General features: G+C 37.8%; 1 protein-coding gene across 5 annotated transcripts in view; it reads right to left on the bottom strand.

The window, feature by feature from the left end:
• The window catches only part of BRAF (B-Raf proto-oncogene, serine/threonine kinase), a 103,720-nt gene that overhangs the window by 16,126 nt on the left and 69,518 nt on the right, over positions 1-18,076 (bottom strand). For 4 of the 5 annotated variants that reach the window (XM_041002380.1, XM_041002381.1, XM_041002378.1 and 1 more), the window contains 6 exons: positions 15,154-15,313; positions 13,342-13,378; positions 9,413-9,549; positions 8,646-8,763; positions 5,600-5,684; positions 3,400-3,576 (listed from right to left, as the gene is read on the bottom strand). In XM_041002380.1, the coding sequence (XP_040858314.1) occupies positions 3,400-3,576; positions 5,600-5,684; positions 8,646-8,763; positions 9,413-9,549; positions 13,342-13,378; positions 15,154-15,313 (714 nt within the window). Of the gene's footprint in view, positions 1-3,399; positions 3,577-5,599; positions 5,685-8,645; positions 8,764-9,412; positions 9,550-11,546; positions 11,667-13,341; positions 13,379-15,153; positions 15,314-18,076 lie in introns of all 5 variants that reach the window. The other variant, XM_041002376.1, reaches the window with a different exon arrangement.

The following is an 18,076-nucleotide window of genomic DNA, read 5'->3' as shown; positions in this document are numbered from 1 at the left end:
GTCTTAATCTGGGATGTCTTTCACTATGGGTAAAGAGAAAGTCTCTCTCTTTTTTAAAGATATTATTTGTTTTTATTGGAGCATCAGATTTACACAGAAGGAGAGACAAAGATCTTCCATTTGCAGGTTCACTCCCCAAGTGGCTGCAACAGCCAGAGCTAAGCCAATCCAAAGCCAGGAGCCAGGAGCTTCTGAGTCTTCCACACAGGTGCAGGGTCCCAGGCTTTGACCCATCTTCTACTGCTTTCCCAGGCACAAGCAGAGACCTGGAAGGGAAGTGGAGCAGCCAGGATAAGAACTGGCACCCATGTGGATCCTGGCACGGCAAGGTGAGGACTTTAGCCACTGGGCTATTGCGTTGGGCCTTTAAAAATGTCTATTTATGTCTATATATAGAGATTTATTTATTTTAACTGAAAAGGCAAATTTATAGCTCCTTGCCTGTGGCATGGGAAAGGAGCAGAGGATGGTCCAGAGCCTTGGGACCCTGTACCTGTGTGGGAGACCTGGAAGAAATTTCCTGGCTCCTGGCTTTGGATTGGCTCAGCTCTGGCCATTATGGCCACTTGGGAAGTGAACCAGTAGATGGAAGAACTTTTTTTGTTTCTTCTTTTCTCTCCGTAAAAATCTGCCTTTCAAATAAAAATAAATATATCTTAGGGAAAAAAATGTGGTCGTTCCCTGAGGTATAAAAAGAAGACAGACCACACATTCATTCACTATTTTATAATAAAAGTGACACAACTGACTTACCTTTTAAAATTCTTGTAAGTTTTATCTTTTAAGTAACTGAACCTCCAGCAGTGTATACACTGAGTTACTGTGCTCTTATTCTCTTATACTTTGGGATTTTAGAATAAATTTTGATGAATGATCAGAGAAGATAATTTCAAAACTGCAGTATTAAGTAGTTATTTAAGTATTTTATAGCCAATCTAGAGCTGGACTCTCTCTTGCTTGTTCAGTCCTCTGTGAGGAGATGGCACGAACGGAAGGGAACCCACATGAACAGTTACAAGCAAGCCCAGTAGGATGGCAGTTGGCTGCGGGGGGTGGGGGGCGGCGGAGAGAAGCAGAACCATCAGCACTTGGAGTGGGTCAAGTGCAGAGTCCGAAGGCTCAAGGAAAGAGAGCTACAGGGTTGCTAAGAAGCTGCAAATTATCCAAACATGCTTTTTTTTTTTTTTTAAAGAACTGTTGAAAATAACTCCAAAACAAAGTCCTAAGGATGACTGTAGTTAGTGCTCAAGATGGACAAGCACTGTGAATGGGAAGGATTCCACAAGTGTCATCTGACACATGTGAATGGACAAGAGAAAGTAAAAACAGGGAACTAAATCCGAGGCTGAAATGAGCGAACAGAAATCAAAAGGGAAGTTTAGATCTGTTATAAAGTTGTTAACAACAGGTAAGGCCTGAAGAACTGCTTCAAGATTTTCACAATCATTCTAGTTAACCTTAAATCTGCTAGTCTTTACCTTAGGAAAGATTCTGATTGTCTTTTAGCAAGAGAAATACAGTACTAATACAAAGAAAATGGTGTGTTTTAGTCACTGATGTGAGAGATGAAAACATGGCATCTATTTCAACAAGAATCCACATAATGTAGGAAAATCTGCACATTTAAAAAATCTAGATGTCTGAATTATGCCACATAACAAAGTATGTGTAGTTTGTATAACAGTTCATAAAATGTTTTTACCAAACATTCCTTTAACAGATTTAAAGGGACACGGTGGGTATGGGGCCTAGGGGTTAGGACTCCTGTGTCCCACGCTGGACTGGCAGCTCTGATGTCTAATTCCAGATTCCTATTATTGCAAACCCTGGGGAAGAGCAGCATGGTTCAGCTACCTCGATCCCCACCACTGCTATGGCACATCTGCATGTGGTTCCTATGGACACTCGGGAAATGAACCAGTAGGGTTCTGTTTGGCTTTGTGTCTTCAATAAACACAAAGAAACCAAAATTCTGAAAAGTGATTTAGTTTGAAAACTTGTTTAGACTTACTCCTACATTTTAATTGACCCTGAGCAAGTCTTTTTTTTTTTTTTTTTGAAAAATGATGCCATCACATAATTCATGAACACGTGATGAATTTAACTTGAGAAAAGAGACTATTTGGAAGGAATCAAACTGAAATAACATCAAAACACATGGGATACAGCCAAAACAAACAAACAATCCAAAAAACAGTACAGATTGGATTATTGGAGTTACACTTTCCATGTTGGCTTCCTTATATAAGAGAGAATATATGGTATTTGTTCTTTTGTGATTGACTCATTTCACTGAGCATAATGGTCTCTAGTTGGGACCACCTGGTTGTAAATAGAATAATTTCATTCTTCTTAATAGCTGAATAATATTCCATGGAGTAGATGCACCACAGTTTCTTTAACCACTCTTCCTTGGACGCATATCTGGATTGTTTCCATGTCTTTGCTACTGCAGATTGTATTGCTGTAAACATAGGATTACAGATCCCCTTCTCACATGCAGACTTCACTTCTTTCACCAAGCTTTTCAAACTGCTTTTCATCTTATCTCTGCATACCATACCCATAATTAGTATTGCTATTTCTTAAGACTCTGTGGTATAAATCAATTTGGATTTTGTTTCTCCAGTGCCAACTAATTATTCTGCTTTTTGGATCTACCAAATCCATGATAACTTTTTTCATCTGTTTTTCAGATTTTTAAATTGTTGCTGCTGCGGTGAGCATTTTTGCTTGAGCAGCTGAGCTGTCTCTAACCCATATAAGAGTGTTTTTACGTTTCAGCCCTGGCTCTGCTCCTGGTTCCAGACTCCTGTTCATGAGCATGTGGGGAAGCACCAAGTGATGGCTCAAACTAGCAGGTCCCGGCTGCCTGCATGGGAGATCCAGACTGAGTTCTGGCTCCTGGTTTCAGTCTGGTTTAGTCTGACCATTTCAGGCATTTTAAGAATGCATCAGTAGAATAGAAGCGTTGTCTATCTCTCTTTAGAGGTTTATATTTATATGTAATTAGGTTTACATTTTTCATCCAAGTGCTTTAAAAAAAATTTCATTTTTATATCTGTACCTAAGGAGTTGCACTAAAATTGCTCCTGAAAATTCAGTTCTTTATTTTTGCCTATTTTTGTTTTCTTACCCTATTTTTAGCTAAATCATTGAGTTATACACAAAAACTTGTAGTTACATATTTATTATCAAATACTTGATGCAAGTTTTGAAGACTTGAAGACTGCACTAGAGAAAATATTTCCAGCGCTACAGTGCTAGTCATTAAAGTGCCAGCATTTTGGCAGACAATAATTTATAAAGCAGTTTAAGAGAGTATCAACAACAGTCTTTAAAACATCCTCACTGGTTTTCAAAAGTAACTTACAAGAGATTTAAAAGAATGGAACTTACTCCATGCCCTGTGCAGTCTGTCGTGCAATGTCTATAAGTTTGATCATCTCAAATTTGGTCTCAATGATGTGCAGATGGTGATATAAACTGGAGCCCTCACACCATTGGGTAACAATAGCTAGTTGTGGTTTTGTGGAATAGCCCATGAAAAGTAGGATATTCACATGTCGTGTTTTCCTGTAAAAAGAAATTTGACAGTAAATGTTAAATGTCAATAAACTGTAGCCATTATTTAAGAAAAAGAGCCAATATTCTATAAGTTATATGTATCAGAATAATATATAAAGTAAAAACAACAACAAAAACCCAGAAGAATAATACAAAACCCCCTCCTTCATTCAAGTATCTTTCTTAATATACTTGAAAAACAACTTGAATTTGCTTTTAAACACCTTCAATCATGGGACTTTTCACTGAGAATTAGTTACACCACCTACTTCACGCTATTTTAGTTTTAGAAAATCCTCTTGTGTTGAGACAAAAGTCATTTTTCTACAACTTCCACAAATGGCTTCCTTGAATTGCTCTCTGGAATAAATCAGAATAATTTTGTACCTTTATGAACACACACACACACACACACACACACACATATCTTCTATGGATTAATTGGATTAATTATCATCAGTTCTATTGACCATTTTCCCCCAAGTTAAAGCTCTAGAATCTTTCTGATTTGTGTTGTCCTATTCTGGACATATTCTAAAGTCCAGGGACCAAAACTAAATACAGTCTCCAAAAATACTGATTAGAACTGAGATGTCCCCCACCCCCAGCTGCAGGCAACTACCTAGGATGCCTTTTACGCAGGCAAGTGTTACAATGCTGGGAGAAAACCAGCTAATAGGTGAAAGCTGGCAGGAATTCTGGGCCAGTTTAATGCCAAATTGGTGTTAATTATACCACGGTGCCAGCATAGGTGCCTTTTCCTCTTCTACTTCTTTTTAATAAGATATTTTAAAAAGGGAAGGTGGGGAACAATGGTCCATGCCCATGGCAGAGAGGTTGCAGAGTGCCCAAGGTGGGGGTCTGAGGACGTGTTCAAGTGGGAACAGCTGAGGGCATGTTTGACAGGGGAGGAATGATTTCTTAGCTTCCATGGACAGGCCACTGTACTCGAGGGTAGGTGAGGGAACGGAGATGGAGTGGTTTAGAGGGGAGATACTGGAGGGGATTTCTGGGTCAAGCCAAGGCACTTGCCCATGTGGAATCAATGGAAATATCATATTCTGGTTATGTGAAATTTTTTTTAAAGATTTATTTTTTATTTTTTTTTTTTGTTGGAAAGGCAGATACACAGAGAGGAGAGACAGAGAGGAAGATCTTCCGTCCGATGATTCATTCCCCAAGTGAGCACAACGGCCGATGCTATGCCGATCCAAAGCCAGGAGCCTCTTCTGGGTCTCCCATGTGGGTGCAGGGTCCCAAGGCTTTGGGCCATCCTCGACTGCTCTCCCAGGCCACAGGCAGGGAGCTGGATGGGAAGAGGGGCTGCCGGGATAGAACCGGCGCCCATATGGGATCCCGGGCGTGCAAGGCAAGGACCTTAACCACTTGCGCCACCGCGCCGGGCCCACCTTAACCACTTGCGCCACCGCTGAAATTTTTCCACTTAAGAGACAAGGCCCTTTCTTCACACACACCAGCAGGTGCCACAGCCTAAATACCAATGTTTACACCCATCAGCATACATGTAGGCTGGGTCTAGGGGCAGGTTGGGCTGAGCTAAACTACAGTACCTGTGGGTATGCAAAAGAGCCAGATGAGATATGGGATGGACCAGGCAAGACCGCAGCAAATGCCAGGATGCACAATAATCAGATCCGAGGGCAGGTCTGGAGGATTACTGGGGTTACCTTGACTAGGCTATGGCACCTGCTGGTGTGTGTGAAGAACGGACCTTGTCTCTTAAGTGGAAAAATTTTCACATAACCAGAGTATGATATTTCTATTAATTTCACCTATTATTAGATCTTCTATCAGCTACGACATGCATATAATACTGCATATAATCTAAAATATAAATAGAAAATACATCCAGACATACTGTTTCTATATAATTAGAATAATTATGTTTTGAATTTTTGGATATAAATATTTTGACTAAGTCTATAGAGTTAACAGTGGCTACAACATAAAAGTAGCAATCAGCAAAAGAACAACTCTTTTCTTTGCTAGTCAGTAATTCTCAGAAGCTCACCTGAGTACTCCTACTTCATTTTTGAAGGCCTGTAACTGCTGAGGTGTAGGTGCTGTCACATTCAACATTTTTACTGCCACATCACCTAAAAGGTAATTGTCATTCAAATGTCATTCAAATGTTTAAAAAATATAAAACATTCTTTGGTCTCTTAAATAATTATCATAGTTCCCAAATATATATAGCTTTATTATACTGGAAATAGATTGTACTTTAAGTGTCTAAAGAATAATTTAAATTTTTAAGGTTTTTAAAAATTTTTATTTGAAAGTCAAAATTTATAGAGGAGAGACAGAAATCCTTCATTTGTTGGTTCATTTCCCAAATGATCAAAATGAGCTGTTTTGAGCTGATTCAAAGCTAGCAGCCAGAACTTTCTTCCAGGTTTCCCACATGGGTGCAGGGGTCCAAGGCTTTGGGCTATCCTCTTACGCTTCTTAGGTCATAAGCATGGAGCTGGATTGAAATTGGAGCCATCAGGACAAGAACTGGTACCCATAAGGGATGCTGGTGCCACAGGCTTAGGATTAGCCTGTTCACTGTGCTGGTCCCAAGCTATGTTAATTTTTAAAAATTAATTTATTTGAATGGTAGAGTTGGAATGGAGGTGGTAAGAGGGAAAGATGAAAACACTATACAACCAAATATAGATGCATTTTTATAACATATTCAGTCAAGAGGTTAGACACAAAAAAGTACATATACTATGTGAATTCTGTTAAGGTCAGCATAGTGGTGATTCTTAGAGGAGAGGTTATTACCTTAGGAATACATGAGGAAGAATTCTGAAGTGTTAGCAATATTCAGTTTATTGGCCATAGATATGTCATGTGATTTTTCCTTCCTGTTCATGTATACACTTTTAAAATACTATACACGTAACTTTCAAAACTTAATTTCTCCCAATTATCAAAATAATAGTGCTCATTTCATCAGCTATACCATATAAATGCACATTCCTATTCAAAGCATTTTGAGACATGAAGAAAAAAGTCTTATAATCTCTCATAAATGCCTTTATTCAAGTATATTTATATACAAGGAATCTTCAAAAAGTCAATGAAGGGCCTAGCTAATCCTCCACCTTGAAGCACCAGCATCCCATAGAGGTGCTGGTTCGTGTCCTGGCTGCTCCACTTCCATTCCAGCTTTCTTCTGATGGCCCCGTGAGAGCAGCGGAGGACAGCTCTGAAACCTGCTCCCACCCTGGCGTCTCAGAAGAAGCTGAAGGCTCCTGGCTTTGAACTGGCTTGGCTCAGGCCCAGCCATTTGGCTATTGAGTGAATCAGTAGATGGAGGCTCTTTCTCTCTTTGTCTCTCCTTCTCTCTGTAAATCTGCCTTTCCAATGAAAAATAACATAAACTTTAAAAAGTCTATGGGAATGGACAATATAAAAAACCTATGTGAGGACTTCAATTTTTTTTTTGCACCAAAATAAAGTTATATATTTTTACTGCTTATTCTGATACGTATCTCATACCATACTATACTATACTGTACATTTATGGATACATATGAGAAAATAACCTAAAGAGATATACACTAAAATGTTGGGTTATTTTTTCAGTTATTTCTCTCTATTATTCATTTGAAAGGCAGGGAGGCACAGAGATCTTCCAGCTACTGGTTTACCCCCTAAATACCAGCGACATTAGGTCCAAAGGAAGCCATGTAGGTCTTTTCACACGGATGAAGTACCTGAGTACAGACTGGCAGGAAGCAGTCAGGACCTGAACCCAGGCACTCCACTGTGAGATCAGGAATCCCTAGTGATGTCTTAGTCACCGTGCCAAGTACTCTGAAAGTGACTTCAATGATTTTGTCACATACTTTCTAAGTAGCTGGACAATGTGATGCATTACACACTTTGTAAAATTTAATTAACCAAAGATAACTTTCCACATCAATAATGTGGCTCTACTGCATCAATTTATAATATGTAGCATATCAATTCTTTATGCTCCATCAATGTACACTTAACTTTCTTTTCATTGCTATTAAAAGTTTGCTGGATGTATTTCACACCTATCTGTTATTCTACATTATTTCCTCAGCATAAAATGCTATAAATAAAATCACTGGCCAAACTGCCTTCCTGAAGGTTGTAACAATTTCTCATCTGAGGCATTACAATCACAATTGTGTGATTAATTACAAAAAAAGAAAGCTCCACTTCATCCTTTTAAGAAGCACATAGATTTCCATTTTTTGAATGGAAATCTTTGCTAACCTTTTTAAATTACATACTGGTCATTTATATTTTTTCCACTGATAAGTACATTTTAAATATGTTCACTGTGGTTTGTAACATAAGATTATCCACAGAAAAACTATAAAAATTATTTGAGGGATTAGTTATCCTGGAGGATCTTCATCTCCACCCTCTTCAACAACCAAAGAAACTCATAAACATATACAAGAGAGGCCCAGAGATGAGTGAGCAAGTCTATGAGCACCCCCACTGCCGGCTCACTCTCCAAAGGCCAGGCTGGGGCCAAGCACTGAAGTCACAATCCAGGAATCTGCTCAGCCTTCCACATGGGTGGTAGAGATTCGATCGGCCAAGCCATCACAACTGCCTCCAAACGACAGTGCTGGCAAGACATGCAGCCAGGAGCCAGAGACAGCACCGAACCAGGCACTCCCTACGACACACTGGTATAAACACTAGTACCCCAAGTACTAAGTCAATGCCTGCCAGAGGCAGCACTGAACCAGGCACTCCACAGGAGACACTGGTGTAAACCCCAGTACCCCAAGTACTAGAGGTCACTGAAGATCTTCATCTTTAAAAATCATTATTAAGATATAATGATAGGAGATCTAGTATGAACCTGATTGTTCCTATATTTTTTTGTTGGAAACTTTTGATAGGGAGTCCTGGTATGAACTTATTTTTTCCTCATAATTTTTGTCAGAAAATGTTGGAGGACTCTTGCATCTGATCAAAACACTTGATAATGCAAACAATAAACATTATTTTAAAAAAGTTTTTACACTTATCATATCATAGCGTGAGATAAGATGACCACTTGACATACATACCGTGCCACTTTCCCTTATAGACGGTTCCAAATGACCCAGATCCAATTCTCTGTCCCACTGTAATCTGCCCATCAGGAATCTCCCAGTCATCACTTGAATCCCGTCTACCAAGGGTTTTCTTGATAAAAAAAAGTGCAAAAATCAAGCAAAATCAAATCAAAAAAGAAAACCTGAAGTTTTACACTAAACACATTACTCTATAAGAGACAAACATTTAGGAAGACAGTAAGAGCTATTAAAATATATTTCTAATATTAGTTAAAAGTATGATTCTTTAACATAAAGCTCAAATTTAAGACAATCAGTATTAGGAAGGCAACATTTTAGAAAACAAAGTTACTGTATTTGAAATAAAATATGTTGCATTAAAAGAGTTTTATATCACTTGAACAACTACTGGGGCAACAAAAGCAATGCATATTTAGGACTGGCTTCAGCTTCAAATTCCTCAAAATTTAAGCTAACACACTGCGATAACTACTAACAATTTACCTAATTACCCTTTTCTAACCTTGGCTAAACATCATATATCTTCTCTGACCTAGTTTTTTTAAAAAAAAATCAACAAATGCAATTATTTTGCCACAGGGAAGGGCCTACCCAAAATATTCTTCTGGCAAAATTTCAAAATACAGATTCACTTTGCAACAGAAAGCGAATTTTTTTGAATAGAGAAGAATGTCACTTGGCAGATACTTGATTTCTAGACTACAATGTAAAAATGAAAGAATTTCGAGGAAAAAGAAAGAGAGCTGTGATGTTCTTACCATTCGACTCCTGTCTTCTGAGGACGAAGAGGACTTCCTTTCCCGCTGGGGCCCTGGGGATTTCTGTAAGGCTTTCACATTAGTGAGTGAGCCAGGTAGCGAGGCGGGGGGAGTGGCAGATAAACCTGTGGTTGAGCCTAAGTGTGGTGAAGAGGAGAATGTGTAAGAAGGAGCAAGAATGCTACTGTATCAGGGGGCAGGGCTGGGAGGTGACACCATCTTTCAAATAAAGATCTTCAGGACAGGATGGGCCAAAAGAAGCCTCACTTACTTTAGTGCTGTAACTTCTTTAGCTTTCTAACTAATTTAAGACATTGTCAGCCACTTTGTTTACTGATACAGTTATCCCCCCAAAATTCCCAAGTTTGTTTCTTTTACTAAATATACTTAAAAACCAAACTACAGTTTACATAACATTTAAATTATTTTATAATAATTCAATAACCAACTGATTAAAAAAATAGATGGAAACCACCAAATGCAACATTTCTAAATAATGGCCTTAACTTTGAAAACATCTGGCTTTTTCTTATTGTATTAGTCTTTAAATTTAACTGAATCCAAAACTATAAACTATTATTTAAGAGTTGTCACTTAGTGTCACTGATGCCTACGAACTTACACCAAAAACTAATGTTAACAAACCTAAGCAGATTTCTTTAGGTTTTCTGAAAAACCTTTTAGAGGAAGACATGGACAGCACAGCTGCTCAGCCGAGGTCCTTGTACAGACACTAACATTGCACAGGCTTGGTGAGCCTGGCGAGGCATCAAACTCTTCACAGGCAGACACTGCCGCCCTGGGCTGCACCCTTTCTGATGGGCACTTTTCCCAGTGCTGAGTCAGCAGCACGCATCTCACAAGTCCACATAGAGCAGTGCACAGCTCGGGGCAACGACTCCTAGCAGCACTGGAGTACAGCTGAGAAGGGCTGAGAAAGCCAGGTAATATTTCCAAACACAGAAAAAAATATTCAAGTATTTGTTTAAAAAAAATCATTACTACTCTCAAGGGAGAAAAGAGTGACTAGCTTTCAAAAACTAAACATACTTGACACTATATCAAACTCGGGTGGAAATTTTATTACTACATTTCCCATATGATCATGTGGCATTTCTATAATATTATATGCAATTTTTCTAAAAGAAAATGGCATCTTGAATGTCAGTTAACATAATTTATTTTCTACTCTCTGTCTGAACTGCTTGATGAGGCGTTGCAGTGTTGATCTACTCAGTGCTGAGTAGGTAATTTTTCAGCTTTATAATAGTATTCAATACCGAGCAACTTCCATCCCCTTCTACAGATTTTTTTCAGCTGGGCTGACTGAACAAAAATCTACCGATCCATTACTACACTCAGATTAAATAACAAATGCTAACTAGTGGCAACAACCAGTGCACATAAATTCTTCTAAAACGTTTATAGCAAAATACTAGTCCCAATTTTGACTTGATTTTACAAATCAATTTGTTATTAATTAAGGTATATGACTAAATGAAATGGGCTGGTGAAAGTACATTTTTAATTTTTCTTCTTTTTGGAGCATAATTAGAAGTATAAATATTTCTCAAATTTTCTGAAGAATTTTGAAATAGCCAAGATATATTATAAATCTTTTTCTATTTTTAAACAACTCCCTGCCTTTGATATAAGATACACACATCCTACAAAAAAAATAGCAAAGAACATTGCTACTCTTATAAAATCTTGAGGGAAAAAGCCAAGTACCTCGTAAAAATAAAATATCATAATAGAGGTTTCCATTTATATTTTTAGTTTCCTATAAACCATAAAAACTGCTAGTAAATATTAATGGATCATCCTTCCCCACCTTATTTATTCCCACCGAGTTTAAAAAGTTAACAAGGCCAAAATAAGATAACAATAAATATGGATTTCCCAGCTGAGAATGTTCTTGCTTTAGAAACTGATGACAGACAGCACACAGAGAGCTGGTGCAGGTGAGCATGTGGGGGAAGCACATTCAGAGCGTTCAGCCAAGCCAAGCCACAGTTCAGCACTGAAAACTCTCGCACTTACAAACACACACTGTGAGGGTGAGGCACAAACAGCATCTGTACTTTATATTTAGTTTGCTTTGGGTGAAAACAAGAAAGAAGAGCCCAACTACCTCTGAACACTGGGCCAGGCTCAAAATCAAACACTATTTCACTGGGGACAGAATGTAGGAGGGGACTGGGAGTCCGGGATTGGTATTTCCGAAGACAGCGCATCAGCTGGTTCAAAGGGGCTGTTAGAAGAGAAAGAGAGGGGCAGGCAAATACAGAAGACAGACACATAGGAGAAATGACAGAAGTAATGGGGGCTAAGTAAGATCAGCTAAAGCCTGCTTCACTGAATAATTCTGGACGTTACAAAAGGTCTGCTTTCTGCTGATTTTCATAAAATCCCAATGACTTTTTAAAAATAGCTTATACAAATGGCAAGGAATGCCACTTAATTTCAGGCATTAAGCAGGCTGTGTTTATGACAAAGTTAACTTTGTGACTCTAACATGACGGCAACACTTAAATGCTGGATGTATTGGGCAAAATTATCAGAAGCCACAGCTGTAAGACATATGAAAGTCAAACTTGCAGCAACATTAACTGGCAGGATTCATGGAATCACAAACAAGAAAACAAAATGCAAAACAAAAACCCTGAATAACCATGTGTTACAGTCAACGTTTAGTCCAGAGTACATAAGGCAGGCTTATCATATTTTTGGTAGCTACAGAAACCCAATAAGAGGGTTTATACAATATTTACTCAATATTTCAGCATTTCTGAGTCTGAACTTGGAGATTTTGAGGATACGGGGTCACCGTGAAGAGACCAGCCCTAAGTGTTAACACATGTCATCTCCAAGCGCAGACAGCGAAGAAGGGAAGTACAAAGGTTCCTGGAGGACACCTTGACAACAGTCTCAAATACCGTCGCTTGAAAAATAAAAAGGTTAAAAATCCCCAGTATTTTCTTAAGCAATGCTGCAACGGTTGGTGTGCTAGAATGAATACTACATGAAAATTCTGCAACAAGTTCCAATTCAATTTTTCTTTTGTTCATTTAATTTACTAACTAGGAAAGGGGCAACTAGAATTTTCTACTATACATCCATTTTATTAAATATATACTTTCAAATACTTAGAAAAAGCTCACATGGTTGATAAAGTTTGACAAATGGAGAAACTGACACAGGTAACTCAAGGGATCCATGCAAAAATGATTAAGCAAAGTAAACTTTTATCTGATTCAATGCTCAATCTTTATCAGAGCCATCCAAATGAAATTTAGCAACTGCAGCCTTGGAGATGGTTATAAACTAATAAAGTGGATAAAATAATTCATGATCTCTCTTTAGTGTGGTTTTTAAAACATACACATAGTACACTAAAGATTTCTTTTATCTTTTCATATTTATACTTTAGCCCTAATTAAAAAATTATTAGTGATAAATAATAAATAGTATAGAAAAAAAAACCAAAACAACCCTGAGCTTTGGGGTTGGCACATTGGTTTGGCTGGATAATCCTCCACCTCTAAGTGCAGGCATCACATATAGGCACCAGTTTGTGTCCTGGCTGCTCCGCTTCCCACCCAGCTCCCTGCTTGTGGCCTGGAGAGTAGCAAAGGATGGCTCAGGCACTGGAACCTGCACACCCATGGAGGACCCAGATGGGGTTCCTGGCTCCTGGCTTTGGACTGGCTCAGATCCGGCCACTGCGGCCACTTGGGGAGTGAACCAGTAAATGAAAGATCAAAAACCAAACTAAATCAAACCAAACCAAACCTAACCTGAGTTTTTCTCTACACATTTTCTCTGTGTCTGTGACTCATGAAAGAAGCAAGTATAAAGGAGTCAAGCAGCAAAGCCATTGCATTTTTTCCTTGAGGTTTTTTTTTTTAATGGAAACCATTACTTACCTCCATCACCACGAAACCCTTGGTCTCTAATCAAGTCCTATAAATAAACAGTAATGTATATTTACTCAAAGCATATAGTAATAAAATAATAATACTGAATTCCCATTATAAAATAACTGATTATTTAAAATTAATGTCTTATAATTACTTCATAAACTAGAAAGAATATGAAAATAATAGGTGAGCATGATAAAATTTAAATTTTGTAGCACTTGCCAATCTAATCTTACAATGAAATAATTATAAGTCCCAAACAAATAATAAAATCCATTTTAGGTCATTCAAAACCAGTGGCTCATTAATCCTTTAAACATTTTACTGGCATATATTAAGAGCCATACAAAGGTTTATAGCCTTTGATCCTGCAGTTTCACTTCTCAGAGTTTTTGCTAAGGAAATAATTCAGAAGAAAAAAATGATACACACAAAGATGTTCAGTGCAGCACGGTCCAACATACTTTTAAAGAATTAATTATTTCTCTGTTGTTGAAGGCTCACCCCCCCCAAAAAACCAGATCACAAAATGCCCGGGGACCCCGAATCTCAAACGCTCTTGGCAGACAAAATTTCACAGGAAGTAAACTTTCTGCTGATCTTGCAGGCCTCCTTGCTGGTGAAGCGTGCCTAGGGAGGTGTGAGGCTTCCTCACCATCTTCCTATTCTTTTAGTGACTGTGGCCTAAACATATCTGAGTGCAAACAAAGTCCTAGCAGATTCCTTTTCTAATTAGGTCTGTTTTTTTTTTAACCAGTATGATTCCTATAACTCACATTTACTTATCCTGTTGTCTGAGACCTGGTGGTTGTTTTCCAAATCCCTTGTCATCTATCGTTAAAGTACCTTGTATACTATTGTTTCCTTAAGTAGTAACTTTCATTTGCCTGTTTGCCCTACAAAAATCATGGTATAAGTTGCCTAGTATAACTCAATAAAACGTGGATTGGTTTATCTCACCTTTGCATTCCCTGTGTCCCAATTCTCAGCATTGTCATTACACCTCGAGTCCCTACTAGAGGGGCCCCCAAGACTCTATTATGAGTATTTTCATATGTTATGATTAAGTAAATTGTAGTGCATCAATTTAATCAAGTATTACATGGCTATTTGCCAAAATATGAAATGTGAATCTTGAAACATGTTTCTAACAATAAAAATACAAACGCAAAAGTATACTGATTACAATTACAAAAATATAGATGTGTATGGACCTACCAGAAAGGAAGTAATTACTGTTCAAACTAAAGCTTTTCAGGGTGTTGGCAGTGGGTGAGTCTTGTACGCTATTTGGATTCTGATGGGGGAGAACTCACGTTAGTTTAACTTACATGAGGGACTGACTGGCTCCAACTACCCTTTGCTTTTTGTTTCTAGGCAAACCTAGAGTAAATTTTTGACTGATATATTTTATTATGTTACATATATTTAAAGCCTCCAATATTTTCTGCAAAATACCCAACTGCAAGCAAGGTGCTAGGCTTTCGGGGTTTTGGTGCATCGACTCTGAAACTTCTTACATCTATGGATTGGCAAATTCAACTTTGTCTACCCTTACTCCTAATGCTAACGCCAACATAAACTCTATTCTCTAACCTCAAGTATGTCATTAAAAAACCAATCAGAGTAATTCATTTGGCATCAGTGTAGTATTTATATTAGGACAGGATTTTCTGATCCATGATTCCCAAAAAAATCTAGCATTTAAAGTAACTGTGACAAATCAAAGGTGTATTTATTTCCGATGTATTAAAAAAAAGGATATATATAAAAAACATACTTGAAATCTTTTTAATGCTAGATTTCCCAGATACTTACATCAATATTAACAGGTTCTATTGTGTTAATATGAACATTGGGGGCTGATGAGGACCGATCTCGTTGCCCAAACTGATTTCGATGATCTTCTTCTGCTGGTCGGAAGGGCTGTGGAATTGGAATGGATTTTGAAGGAGATGGAGTGGTGAGAATTTGGGGCCTGGAAAAGTCAAGTCATTGTAAAATAAGAGTCAGAATAAGTACACAGAGATATTATTTAAAAAACATAAAACAAAAAAAGATTTCCTTGTTCCTTGAAGTTCTGAAAATGGCTTTTAACAGTTTTTACTTTTAAAAAATTAATACAAGGTGTTAAGCTCTTTTGCTTAAGCAGATGTTCCTGGGACTACCAATAATTAACAACACTGGCTTTTATTCAGAAGACCTCGAGGAACTCTACTAACAGAAATTACCTGGGTTTAATCAGCTGAAGGCACTGACAAAAATCTGCCATTTTTTTCTAATTGTCATTTTTTTACTATTTGAAGCCACTAAAATGAAAATTTTATAAGTATTTTAAGAATACATATGTACATTTCTGGACTTGAAGACTGATCTACTGTTTTATACCAGAGCTGAATGAAAATTCTACAAAACATTATTTCCAAAGCCAGAAGGTAATCCATTAGAAGCAATTTCTTTCATATCTTGAAATTCTTTGTCACAATCAATTTTTGATACCAGAGGCACAGAGAACCACATATAAAAATAGGAAATTTTTAAAACTTCTTTTTTAACCAAATCACCGAAATAGGTAATTGCAGATGAATAATGAAGAATGACTTCCCACCAGCCCTAAAAGGGAACTTGATGCTCACAAACCAGGCTAATGCTTTCAAACTAAGCTGTAGGCACCTGCAAAGTGCACGCCTTTCAGAAAGAAAATCCCAGGTGGCGGGCAGTAGCACTTGGCAGGTGAGGCATCAGGGAGTCCTTGAGCTCCATCAGGGCCACTGAATGAATTGGTGCTCACGCTGTCACTGCCGGCTGATCACTGCTCTACCTTACGCTACGAAAACCTCTAATTAGCATTACTTACTAGTTATTAAGATATGGACAGAAAGACAATGTTGAGGGAATAAAAAAGGAATGGGGAAGAAAATACAGTAGGAAAAATAATGGATAAGAGTTTGAACAAAGAAATTCAAACAGTGACAAAAAGCCTGTGAAAAAAGTGTGTGAACGAGACTGAACCGTACCTGTTGTTCTCAAGCATATTATTGATAAGAAATTTTGACTTCATGTGTACATCTTAACCAAATTAATTCCTCTACAATCAAAATAAAAGCAATACAATGTTATTTACTAAAAACAACCGGTATTGTCCCAATGATAATTTTAGGTTCAGACTGATGGAAACTGGACTTTAGATAAAGTAGCATGTTTCACTGGTCCTTTTTATACTCTCAAGTGACAAAAATTTTTAGTTTGTGACTGAACTGTCTTTATTTTTGCTTTAGACCAATATATGCTCCTTACTAAGGGATTTTGGGAGCAGGTAAAAGGTAAGAAAAATCACATAAGTAAAAACAGTTTTGGAAAGTACAGTACTGGCCTTGAAGGGACAGGTAGTCCCTTGCCCAGTGGTAAAGAGGCCCACTGCTCCGCTCTGGAGGACCTGGACCAGGAGCTTTCTTCTGGCTCCTGATTCTAACTTCTTGCTAATGCAGACCCTGGAGGAGTGGCTTATGCAACTGGATCCCTGTGCCCGCAGTGGGAGACTGGGTCTGAGTGCCAGATTCCTAGTTTTGATCCTGGCCTAGCCAAGCCCCTTGTGTGCATCTGGGGGTGAATCACTGGGTAGGAGTGCCCATGTGCCCCTTGCTTTCTCTATGTGTTATCTCTCAATACAAAGCAAAGCATTACTCACAGGCTGATTTAAAAGTCTCAAGATATCATATTCTAAGCCAGGATTTAAAATTGGAAAAATACCTCAATTAACTAGAACTATACAAGATATTCTCACCGATATAATAATTAATTTCATGTTAGTGGCATTAATTTGTTCTTGAAACTTAGTTAAGACCATGAAACATACATATCGTGGATAATAATTCATAAATATGTATGCAAAGGGTAGTGGGGTTCAAAAGCAAGGGAAAAATCTGCATTTACTTTGATAAGCTATTTTGTAATTTTTAAAGAATGCATGTATCAAAAAATGAAGATATTTACTTAGTTCAAAAAATAAGAGACATTAAGTTTAGCAGTTGATATCTTGCACTATGTACAGAGTCAGGTCTGCTTCGGCCACATTCACCTTGTCCAGTCTTGAGGATGCATTACTATAGTTTTGGAGTACATGTTACAGTCCCTGTTACAGTAAATACCAAGCCATGTCTTAATTTCATGCTTAACAAAAAGTCTTCTGATTATAACTTGGGTTTTCCATAAATACTTTCCAAAAGAGTAATATTAAGGGCTGACCCATCCAGAACAAGCAGAATCATCTACACAACAAGTATATTTCTCACTACAATGAATTAGCCGATGATTCTGAACAGAAACCGGAATATTTCTAGTTCTCATCATTTCTAGAGAATGCTAAAATCCAATTTCCTTATTGGGAAATCTTTGCCTGGATCAAAGTGCTTTCTATCCTATGATACATCAGGACAGTCAGCACACTGGCTTTCCCTTCAGAGTAACTTCATCTACTTGTGGCAAGCCTTTTGCACACAGTACCAAATTAAACATGAAGGGCTTTCTAATCCTAACACTCCTAGCAAATCAGAATGATTTTTGGTTTAGAATGTTTTGAAATTTTGAAATAAAGCAACTACTTCAGTGATACATAAATTTTAAATGTTGACTTTTATAATTTTACATATTCTATATCATTTTGAAAAAGCAGCAGAGGTTATTTCTCACTTTGCACTGAACACTGAGCAGTTCTCAAATGCTTCTTGGTTGTATGCAGCTT

This window comes from Ochotona curzoniae, unplaced genomic scaffold, assembly GCF_017591425.1.
Source record: "Ochotona curzoniae isolate NIBS_2020 unplaced genomic scaffold, NIBS_Ocur_1.0 scaffold_2476, whole genome shotgun sequence".
In the NCBI taxonomy this organism is placed as follows: domain Eukaryota; kingdom Metazoa; phylum Chordata; class Mammalia; order Lagomorpha; family Ochotonidae; genus Ochotona; species Ochotona curzoniae.
The sequence above is the reverse complement of the archived record's forward strand: the minus strand, read 5'-3'. Positions and strand labels throughout refer to the sequence as shown.